Source organism: Argentina silus (assembly GCF_951799395.1).
Source record: "Argentina silus genome assembly, chromosome: 12".
Classification (NCBI taxonomy): Eukaryota; Metazoa; Chordata; class Actinopteri; order Argentiniformes; family Argentinidae; genus Argentina; species Argentina silus.
The window spans coordinates 19,774,224-19,786,723 of record NC_139666.1 but is presented as its reverse complement, the minus strand read 5'-3'; the positions used below and the strand labels follow the sequence as shown (position 1 = coordinate 19,786,723).

Genomic DNA, 12,500 nt, shown 5'->3' with positions numbered 1-12,500 from the left:
CCTGTGTCTGCTAACCGCACCAGGGGCCATAGGCAGTCACAATGCTAGAAGAAGGAAAAATTACTTTACATATTACATATCCCAGAATGTGCCTTTAATGACAACTCCTATTCAAATGAAAAGGAATTTAAAGAATGAAATACAATGTTGAGGTCAGCTTGTGCAGTAAGCATCTCTGCACATCCCTCTACACTGTGCAAGGACCAGGATACAGGGCGGAGTAGATTTCAAGAACTGGAGACTAGCTTTGAGGGGCTCAGAGCAGATAAGCAGAAAGAGGACAACACACAAGATTAGAGGCTGTTGAAAACAGTCAATTTGATACATTAAACATTAGGAGAGATATTCTTTCTCCATTGATCCTTCTGTTTCTATCTCTTCCTCTGAGGAGAGGTGGGCCTATAGGGGGAGCTGTGTGCTCTGTGGAAGAGGGCTACATTTCTTACCGTTTTTTTCTTATGTTGTTTCAGTGACTTCTTTCAAGGCAAGGTGTGCTGCCTATCTGTTACTCTATGTGACTTGCACACTAAAGTTGTGTTAAAACTCAAACTCTCCTCAATCTCTTTCTCCCTTTATCTGTTTAGATGCTGCCTTGTACAGGGTTAAGTATCTGCCAGCTTGATGTCTAGAAAGAGGAAGTAACAATTACCACTTCCTGACAAGAACTATTTCAATAGTATGGACTGTTGTCTATGAATCCAGAGCACTGTCAATGAATTTGATCCATACATGTATCTCGACTTAATACCAAAACGAAAGTATTAAACCAAAGTATTAAACCTTGTTTAAAGAACCTCAGGTACTCTTGTGCTTTAGTGTTGGCTAACCACACAGCCACTGGTTTCTGTAAGAGGAGAGAGAGAGAGAGAGAGAGAGAGAGAGAGAGAGAGAGAGAGAGAAAATGCACAGTAACAAAAACTCAAAGCAGACTAAATTGCTATCAGGCCCTAAACACAGAGAATACACATTGTCTCATAATCTCTTTTCTGTCAGAGATACAAAGCAGAGATGGATCCTGATCAAGTACAGAGGCTCAGTGACCACCAACTGGCAAAAGAGAAAGAAAGACACAACAAGACATGATTACCCAAAGAGGAGTGTGTATGTTGTCACTGTAGGGAAGGTAGAGATAGAGATGAACTTCCTACTTCACTGTGAAAAACTCTCAAACTGCCAATGTCATCATCCTCAGATGACAACACATTAACAATTATATTGGAATTCTCCCATGTCAGCCCCCTCCTCCGCACCCTTCACTGGCTCCCGGTTTGCAACAGATTCAAGACCCTGGTGCTCACCTTCTGGGCGGTAAAGGGATAGCCCCTCCCTACTTGCAGGTAATGGCCAGCCCCCAAACCCCTGTCCGATCACTCCGCTCTTCCACCTCGGCTGGCCGCCTCTACGAGGTTACAGCGGTCGCGCTGTTCAGTCACGGCTTTTCCACTGTCCTGGCGCCCCGGTGGTGGAACGAGCTTCCCACAGCTGTCAGGACTGTCACTACCCATCTCTTTAGGCTACATTTTGACTGTCCCTCCTAAAGACCTCTTCACCCCCCACTACCCCCATGTACAGTTCCTCTACTGTTCTTCTAGCATTGTGACTACTGATAGCCCCTGGTCCTAGCATAGATTTTTGCTTATGATGACTGATGTATAGATGATTCACTTACTTTAGACAAATGTATTTGTTGTAAGTCGCTTTGGATAAAAGCGTCTGCTAAATGTCAAAAATGTAAATGTCAAAATGTAGGTAATTCATACGGACACACATGCACACACACATACACACACACACACACACACACACACACACACACACACACACACACACACACACACACACACACACACACACTACAGTATACTAATATACTGCTTCGGATCGCTTTGGATAAAAGCGTCTGCTAGATGTCAAAAATGTAAATGTCAATTTACTTCTTATTTAATTCTTAATACTTTATTTAATTTATTTCTTTGCATTTAATTAAATTATTAGATTATTAGATTGTATGATTTCTTTTGCGACCAAACATGTCACAATACAATTGTAATATTCAATGTATTATTGTTCTTTTAAGTATTTCTAATACTATGATTAGTATTACTATTACCTATACTTTGGCAATATTTACTACAATGAATGTCATGCCAATAAAGCAAATTGAATTTAAAGAGAGAGTATGACCGTTTACTCAAATCTGCCAGCAGGGGCCGCTGTAGCAGGCCTTTTAGTATTCTGATGTACATCAGCAGACTGCCTGTCACATGAACAACAAAGACTAGTGAGTGGCAAATGAGGTTCACTAAATTAGCCACACAGGCACACACACTCTTGAACAATCACTGCCCTTGCCTCCAAACATGCACTTTTGCCAGTGTGTGTGTGTGTGTGTGTGTGTGTGTGTGTGTGTGTGTGTGTGTGTGTGTGCGTGCGTGCGTGCATGTGTGTGTGTGTGTGTGTGTGCATGCGTGTGTGCGTGTTTTAATGAAGTGATAGAGAAGCATTCAGCTCTGACAAGCGGGGAACAAAGTTAATTAACGGAGCGCCAGTCACTGTGCTCTCCCGTGGGTACAGAAAGGTCGCCAGTCCCCTTGTCTACCTCCACACAGCCTCTGTGTGTGTGTGTGTGTGTGTGTGTGTGTGTGTGTGTGTGTGTGTGTGTGTGTGTGTGTGAGTCTGTGTGTGCGTGCGTGCATCAGTGCTTTGTAGATGTCAGCTTTCTGATGTATGTCTCAGTAGTACATGCCCTTGCTCATGGTCAACTCTCTTTCTCTTCCCCCCCCCCCCACCCTCTCTCCCTCCCTCTCTCTCTCTCCCTCCCTCTCTCTCTCTCTCTCTCTCTCTCTGTGTATGGGAAGCCTCGTTTAAATGGCAGGTTAATAAATGTGTGAGTTCGACAGTGGCAGGCCCCCTTGGCCATGTTCACCAGGGACCCAATAAGGAGAGAACCAGCCAGCAGAAACTGAGAGGCGAGACAAAGCACTGTTTCTGACAGATCCTGGAACCTGACCACACAATTACCCATCCTAAAACTATCATGATTTGCTAGCCAGCCCAAATTGTTACTGGTCGGTTTAGAATACAGATGCAAATCTGGACTGAGCTGTTCTTCTGGCTGTACCTCAAGAACGACTTCTCAAACACATACACACACGCACACACGCACACACACACACACACACACACACACACACACACACACACACACACACACACACTGTATCCCAAGACAGCAGAGGCTGGGAAATGAGGAGGGGAGAAGTGAAACGATGTGAGGCGTAAAGTTGGGCCTTTAAAGTATTGTCTTCTTATCAGTCCATGCTATTCCTTCTCAAATAGACACACAAACACACACACAGACACACACACACACACACACACACACACACACACAGACATACACACACACACACACACACACACACACATACACACACACACACGCACACACACATGATACCTTGGCACACATTATCGCTGAGAACAGAGGCACAAACACACACACAAACACCCCCCCCCCCGCCCACACACACACACACACACACACTAACTACAGTAGACACACAAAGGACATTCACACTTGAGCTGTGTTATGAATCCCAGTTGGTTTAACCAAGCAGATCTCCCAGATGTAACTGGAAGCCTGAAGTACTGACAGGCACACACTGCTCTTCTCAGTCTGTTCATCTCAGGTTCAGAAAGTGGGCAGAAAACAGAGATGAAACCAAACCTTCACCATATACGTAGAATCAGTCAATCAAGGAGTGACATGACATGAGTTTAATAGATATGTGTGTGTGTGTGTGTGTGTTTGGGAAATGTGGAGTGTGGGTGTGTGTGTGTTTGGGAAATGTGGTGTGTGTATTGTGTGTGTGTGTGTGTGTGTGTGTGTGTGTGTGTGTGTGTGTGTGTGTGTGTGTGTGCGTACATTGTGCATGCATGTGTGTGCAGAACGTGCTCAGATCATGGCTAGGTTCTGACCTTGTCACACCCTGATGGATGTGTGTGAATATCTGAGATGTTTTCCCTCTGTGAGCCTCTGGCAGAACACAAAATCACACTAGGAGAATCTAATACTGTTTCTGCTCCTCTCAACACTCTGCTTACTGCATGGGTAGCTCCCTGATGTAGAGTGCATGATGTACAATCAATAACTACAGAATCCAGGATAACAAATTGCTTCATATGGATAGCTTGGAGATAAACATTATTCCACATACTCTCACACATCAATAAGAGCAGCAGTTAGATACCAGAGCCTTTACGTTACACCGACCTCTCAAACAGATTACAGAAAGAATGTCCAAAAACGTTCCAACGTCCATACGGTATATGTTTGTCAGCTGTAATAGCAGCTACATGCTTATGTGTGTGTGATATGCGTATGTGTGTGGGATACACATGTATGTAGGTATTTCATATTGGCCTTGTGTGTATTTGCATCAATACAGATAGTATCCTGCACTCTAATAAGATTTCCTCATCTGCCAGGTGTACAGTACCAGTCACGCTGCTGAAGTAGGTGTTGATAATATTCAGAGAGATTTGTTGTCATATCAACTCTTTGGAGATGTGGTCTTCTTACACACCTCTCAAAGCAGAGACACGCCGCAAACTGTATATGCACACCACACACCGTCATTTTCTGTGTATGTGTGTGTGTGTGTGTGTTGTGCCTCTGGTAATGATAAAACAGCAACTGGTAAATGTGTGTGTATGTGTGTGTGTGTGTGTGTGTGTGTGTGTGTGTGTGCGCGCACATGCGTGTGTGTGTGCTTGCATCAGTATTTCACTGATGTGCCGTAACTGGAGGGGGGGGGGGGGGGGTTCTCAGCTTGTGGCAGGCTGAGAACAGAGCAGTGATGTATGCCGCCTCTTCTGTTTGCCTCCATTTTAATGGTGTTCCTTTTCAAGCTGCTTATTATGATCTTATCTCACCAGCCCCTGATGAAAACCAGGCTTAAACCTAGAAAAGGCAACAAGCAGCATTTAAAACTAGGCTACACGGTCAACGTGATCGGTGATCGGCATACCTATACTCACAGGACATTATTGTTGATTCATTCATTTCCAAGTTGCATTTTCCAAGGGCTTGTCATTGTTTGTGTATCCCAGACCTCAGGATAGGCTACCATGTGTTCTGTGATATGACCGTTAGAGCAACAAACTCTCCACAAACTCCCTTGTTATTGTTGTACTGCTTCCTGCACGCCAGTGAAAGCAGCAGAGCACACAAAGGTCATTCTTTTTAATAGGAGATGCGAGAGAAATGGCAAAGGAACACAGATAGGCCTCTGGGGAGAGAAGAGGCCATTAGGAAGGGAAAGCATACAGGAAAATATTAAAAGGTGAAAAATATACTTTGAAGGTAGAACTACGCTTGTTATCATATCCATGTGGGGCTTCTCTGCCATGCACTTCAACGAGAGAGTCACGCAACGAGAATGACAATCACTTTATGCACGCATGGAGAGTCCCGGGGGACGGAGTGGTTCCTGCATCTATTTAAACAGGTAGCGATCCATCTAGGAAGAGAATCATTTATAATTGATGACTTACACTGGAAAATATCCTTCGTATTGGTATTCAGAATTTAGGTAATGTAATATTCTGTTGCCAAGTCTGACAGGGAAGGTTGTCCTTTCTAATCACTATTTAATTAATCTGAGCTCGCAGGACCCACTAGAGCTTTAAATATTTAAAATATGCAGGGCCCATAATATGGGATCATCATAAACTGGGGCCATAATATGTGGTATACTTTAGTAGTGTACCATATATTTAAGTGATGAACATATTTTGAGCATAACGAATAACCTATCCAACTGTTGAAAGTGAAAGAAGCTAAATCCTAATTTGCTTTTTGCTCATACTTAAAAATATAGAAAATAATAATCCGGGAGACCACCACACCGTGACTAATAGATGCCAGTGATCTACAGAGTAAATGCGGCCGTCCTGATTGGTTTTAGGACCTCGGACCAAACTGCAACATTCTCCTATTGACATATACTGTCGGTGGGAAGAGGAATTCTTGGGGGCGCGCAAGACGCCGCTGGGTCCCTCTTCGGGGTTGTGCATTTTGTGTCGGTAAACGCTCCTGCCTGGGCTCCGGACATTTTCATTGGCCACGTCATAGCGGGGGGAGAAACTGACGACCAAGAATTCCTCAGCGCTCCTCAAATTTCCTGAAATCACAGACCTCTCGTTCGCCTTTTGTGACCGACTCACATACAGCGCCCTCTTTTCACAGACACTCGAACGGAGCCGCTTTCCAAAAATGGTAACGTATAGAATGCGTTAAAGTATTCCATTTTGTTCTACAAACCTATTCCTCCATTATTTAACAATATTTCAGAACATACCGGCAAGTAAACATTTTAAAACCCCCGTTTCTTATCCATTTTTCTTTCACGTTCCTGCTGTCCTTCTTTTCCCAGATGTTGCGAAGTGTCCCTGTGCTCATACTGCTGGCTGTAGCGCTCTGTCTCGCCGAGGTAAGTTTGACTTTATATTGTTTAGTTAACTAGTGGTGATCGAAGCAAACTTAAAAGCAAACCGTTTCCACACAGATAATTGTCGGAAAAGGACTGTTTCCGAATTTGCTAAAAAGATGCATCTTGTTTACATAGCGCCTTCAATGCTGTTCGCGCACACAATGGCACATCTGGAACGCTCATAATGCAGTTAGTACAATAGTTATGTTTGTAATAAACTGCATCATTATCGGCTTGATTTATTCTTCCTTGATGGTCTGAAGGTTTTCTTTTAAGGGAAACCGATGAACATCACATTATCCAAGCACATTGGCCATTATGAGACTTCATTATTGAGACAATTAGCCTAAAGTGCAATTTAACAGCCACTGTACTGGGACCGTTACATTTGAATTGGAAGATGTTTATAATTATACCCACTGCACATGATGTTTTCATAGGCTGTTTTAGGCTTGAATGAACAGCTTGAATGAACAGCAGTCTGACTTTTCTTTGATGATGTGGGCATACCCAGTTTCATGTCAGATGTCTTAGGACCAATCAAGGATAAATGGGGCCTACACACACACACACACACACACACACACACACACAGACACACACACAGATACACACACACACACACACACACAGACACACACACAGATACACACACACACACACACACACACACACACACACACACACACACACACACACACACACACACACACACACACACCTCTGAAGTCCCATTTGCTGTGTTAATGGAGTTGCTGAAGTGATAGTTTGGTGGTCAGTGGAGAGAGCTGATGGTGTCTTCGGCTCCATAGAAAACCAACAGGGTTAATAGACAGCTGTGATAACGTAGCAGACCAGGAGGTGAGAGAGGGGCTGTTTGCTCTGCTGGGGTTGTGTTTGGGGTGGTCAATGGTCAGTGGTGAGTGTGTGCGTGTGTGTGTGTGTGTGTGGGTGGGTGTTGGTGATAACACTCATGCTAGGTCTCACACACTGTGGTGCTAAGTAACCACTGAGTAAACACTGAACTAATGTGATGGGAGATGAGGGGGAAGCCACACACAGTGGCCCCCAGAAATATGTGGAAACTGTTTAGAGGTCTGCGATGGTTTCAGTCTCCGATTCAGTTTTGCGTTAATACAATTACACACATGTAACACACACATTCCCTCTCTTTCTCTTTCATTATCTCTCTCTCTCTCTCTCTCCCCCCCTCTCTCTCTCTCACACACACACATACACACACACACACACACACACACACACACACACACACACACACACACACACACACACACACACACACCCATCGGGTGTGTGGGTCAGCACCTCGGCAGCTGTTAAGAACACCTGGTTTCCTGTCGTCTTTTGGCCCATCCTCTGTTGAACTGTTCTACTGTAAGGTGATTTATGGGGCGACAGGAGGTGTCATTACAGTCTCTCAAGAGCAGTCTTGAGTTGATAAGTGAAGTTGGGGGTTTCAGGTCACTGCAGGTTTTGGGGTTGGGTTGTAAAAGTATGCTTTTACAGAATGATTTTCAGGATAAGTGCCTGTACTATAACTAGGGCATGATTTTGGGATGAATTTAGGGATGGGTTTTCGCTTTTAAAGGGACACTTCACCATTTTTAGTTAACCTCATTATCTCCAGCACCACCATAGCATCTATATATGTGAAAACACAGATTATCTACGTTCTGTATCGTCAAAAAGATACAAGAAAATGTCCTGAGGAAATAGGAGTTGAAAAACATATGACAATACCCCCTAATGAATTTGAGGTTTATAAAATGGTGAAGTGTCCCTTTAAGTGGAAAGGTTTTACATGGTTGTACTCGTCCTCCCTCCAGGGGTGGTGCAGGGTGAGTGTCTGCTGTCTGTCTCTAATGTCGTTACACCTCCAGACAGTCATCAGTCTCTGTACCAGCCAGACATGACTCACACAGCTACATACCTAAAGGCCCTCTGCTCACTACTGCCGCCCCTGTCATTGCCTGCTGAAAAAAAGGCCCTTTTGTGAGTCTTTATTGGATCGCTGACCTCTCTCATCTGTGAGGTATGGCACTGTGAAGACTGGGTACAGCACAGAGTCTGTTGAATGTGCCTGTGGAGTATGTGGGGGTGTGAGGGGAGGCATTATAAAGACATCTATTCTTTAAGGGTAATTGCCCTGGTAATATATGGCTGGTTGGCCGACCCTGAGAGAATGTTAAGGTGGCCCACCAGTGGAATGTCTTAAGGCGGTCTGTATGGCTGGTTTTAAGGTGGTCTGTAGCAAAAACTTTAAAGGTAGCCCAAGATTTTATATTGTGTGGTGATATTCAATGTTACATTCAAAGGACCCTGACAGTGCAGGTAGTGTAGCTGATCACAGTGTGTGTGTGTGTGTGTGTGTGTGTGTGTGTGTGTGTGTGTGTGTGTGTGTGTGTGTGTGTGTGTGTGTGTGTATGTGTGTGTGTGTGTTTGTTTTTGTGTTGTAGTTTGATAGCTCTTTATATTGCTGCCATGAGAAGACTAAGTTATTAAAATCTGGACACCAGCTTCAAATTTATTAAGAAGGAGAAAGCCGGTGTGCTTCCTGAGGCAAGAAATTGCAGTGTTTGCAGATAAGGGGCTCAGAGATAATCATGCTGGGCTTGAGTTGGGGAGACAGAGAGATATGCATCTGGTAAATAAGATGTTGATGTTTCACAACACACACACACACACACACACACACACACACACACACACACACACACACACACACACACACACACACACACACACACACACACACACACACACACACACACACTTAAATCACACAATGTTTGTGTTTTTCTCTCCTCCAGGATGCCTTACATTAGTACATTACCCATGGTGCTAGCTGTAACGACACAGTCAGATAATTCTATTATCAGCACCACGACTGGATCTGGTTTTTAGAAAAACACAAGCTTCAGGAGAAAAACCAGCCTCTCTACTCTCTACACAGTTATGTACAGTGGCTCTCTAACAGTCGTAGAAGGAGCATAGTTCTCCATACAGTAGTTGGTTCTAGTCAGAAAAGCTAGTTAGCTATAGTAGAAAAGCTGATTCCAAGGTGAGGTGGAACACTCTGGCTGGCGAGCAGACTGTGGTACTGTTGATAACTGTTCTCTCTCATTTGAGGCTGGGCTAAAAATATCAGCCCAGGTGGAGTGAACAGGAACGTGGGGGACAGTGTGTCCTCTGTTTTGTCCGTGTCAGGCCTGCTCTAATTGTTCTAGCTCTGTATTCGGACGTGTTTGAGGAGTGTGCTGGGGTGGAGGAAGAGGGAGAGAGGGGGAGTGAGGGGGTGAGAAGGGGCAGTGTGTGTGTGTGTGTGTGTGTGTGTGTGTGTGTGTGTGTGTGTGTGTGTGTGTGTGTGTGTGTGTGTGTGTGTGTGTGTGTGTGTGTGTGGTAGGGTTTATGGCCATGTTGTGTGATCTCACTCTTGGCTAGACTTGAAAGGAGTCCTCATTTACCAGCTGTATTGCTGTCTTATCATTACCAACAGTCCATACTCTAAGGCACACACACACACACACACACACACACACACACACACACACACACACACACACACACGCACGCACAACACAATAGAGTTTAAAATCATTTTGTGCCATGCTGCCTTTTAGGGCTGTTTTATAACACTGTCCTCTCTCGCTCTCTGGCTCCCTTCTCTCTATCTCCTACTTTCTTCATCTCCCTTGCCTGTTGGGTTTGTGTGTGTGTGTGTGTGTGTGTGTGTGTGTGTGTGTGTGTGTGTGTGTGTGTGGCAGTGTCAGGTACAGAAATAGGACTTGGCAGCATGCCCAAACACTGGTCCCAAACTGTTGGGCAATTAATACCAGGCAGTGCCTTGGGAGACTATCACACATACAGTAGATAGAGACACAGATACACACATGCAGCCCCCATCATCTCATTAATTCATCATCTTAGTAAAGCTTTATACCAAAAGGGTTTGCGCCTCATGATGATCAAATGTAGAGAGAGATGGGCACCAGGGGAGGCTGGTGAAGGTAGAAATCGGAGGACGGGCTGCATGGAATGGAATGACGAATGGTATCAAACACGTACAATGTCAGGGGCCTATCAACACGGGGCCACAGTTGAGTTGACGCTATTTGTTGTGGTCTCTAACAAGCCAATGTACATTCCAGACTACAAAATGGCTGTCCCCTCCTCACATTCCATCCACAGAGGAGGTCTGTAAACAGGCCACTTCCTTCTCCAAACACATCTCAGGCTTTAGCCCTGATCCTGGCCCCATGGAGGGAGCAGTGACCGGGGGCGGGTGAACTACCCACTCCCCTGGCCTGGGTCTGGGCCTGGGCCCTCCCTCCCAGACAGACAGGTTGGAGCGGTGCCCAGAACAGGCCCCAAGAGAGGGGGAGGGAGAGAACGATAGAACGAGAGAGAGAGAGAGAGAGAGACAAAGAGAGAGAAACAGAACAAGGGGGGGGGGGGGTAGAGAAAGAAGGATTAGAGAGAAAGGGGCAGGGGCGATCGTTAAGAAGGAGGGAGAAAGACAGAACATGGATGGATAAAGATGGATACAGAGAAAGGAGGGAAGGAGTATGATTATTGAAAGAGGGATGAACAGTCAGTGAGAATGATAGGGAGAGAGAGAGAGAGAGAAAGAGAGAGAGAGAGAGAGAGAGAGAAAAGGTTCCTCTCTCAGATTGATAGAGGTGTTGGACAGGGACAGGCCCAGGGACAGAGTTATCATTGTCTTGTCTGGGAGACTGTCGTGTCCACAAGGGTGGGGAGGGGGTTGGGGGTGGTCCCCTCTGTTTGCAGGGCTCTATTTTCTCTGGTGACGTTTTAACTGCCAGCAGATGTGCCTCAGCTCAGACTGTGAATAACTTCCTGCTTCCCTTTCTTTCTTTCTTTCTTTCTTTCTTTAGTTTGTTCATTAATTATTTCTCTCTCTTTTTGTCTTTCTCTCTCTCTCTCTCTCTCTTCTTGTTTTCTTTGTTTGTTAGTTGCTCCATTCAGGACTAACTCTTCTCAAATCTTAGCAGTTTGAGAGGGGGTGAATAGGATACAGGATTCGAAGCTTTGGCCTAGGTGACATCATACTGTAACGGCATTCCATTCCAGATGAATAACAAGTAACACAAATCAATGCAAGCCGGTCTTGATTCTTAGCTCCATTCGGACCAGTGGGAGAGTTATCACTTGGGCTATCACTTGAGGAGAGGATCAGTCTCAGACACAGACCACTGTGTGTTTGAGAGAAAGAGACCACCACAGAGTCAGTGTGTGTGAATCACAGACCACCAGAGAGTCAGTGTGTATGAATCACAGAGCACCAGAGAGTCAGTGTGTATGAGAGATAGAGACCACCACAGAGTCAGTGTGTGTGAATCACAGACCACCAGAGAGTCAGTGTGTATGAGAGATAGAGACCACCAGAGAGTCAGTGTGTATGAGAAATAACAGACCACCAATGAAGTGTCCACTGTAGCCTACACACCACCAGCGAAACTCTTGTGTGTGTTTGAGAGATACAGACGACCAGATCCCTGTGTGTGTGTGTGTGTGTGTGTCTGTTTGTGTGTGTGTGTGTGTGTGTGTGTGTGTGTGTGTGTGTGTGTGTGGAACCCAGACCCCCAGTGAAGTACAGACCCTTGTATCTCTGTGTCTGTTCATCCGTAACTCTGCCTCTCATCTCCTCCGCAGAACCCCCAGCACCATTCTGTTCGCTCCTGCAATCGCTCTCACACCGATAGAAATGCGTGGAATGTTAACCAGGCGATTCAGTTCAGAGGAGACGAAGTGAGCGGAAGGAGATGCTAGACTGTCAACACACCAGTCATATCAGAGCAGTGCTGCAGCTTTAGCTTAGCCAGGGCCTTAACTCCTTTAATCTGACCTCCAGGGAGCTGAGGAGCCGCAATGTACTGCAATGCTGCTTTCAAAAAGTGTGAAGATCGACTTCTTCTATCGTTTCAGAGACGCATAGCGAAGGGTTTGGTGCCTGTGTGGCTG

At 45.2% G+C, this 12,500-nt stretch overlaps 1 protein-coding gene across 1 annotated transcript in view; it reads left to right on the top strand.

The window, feature by feature from the left end:
• The first annotated feature begins 6,230 nt into the window (after positions 1 to 6,230).
• LOC310812781 (follistatin-related protein 1-like) overlaps positions 6,231 to 12,500 on the top strand; it is a 21,673-nt gene continuing 15,403 nt past the window's right edge. The window contains exons 1-2 of the mRNA XM_083681483.1: positions 6,231 to 6,283; positions 6,441 to 6,497. Coding sequence (XP_083537609.1) covers positions 6,281 to 6,283; positions 6,441 to 6,497 — 60 coding nt within the window. The 5' untranslated portion in view covers positions 6,231 to 6,280. The remainder of the gene's footprint in view (positions 6,284 to 6,440; positions 6,498 to 12,500) is intronic.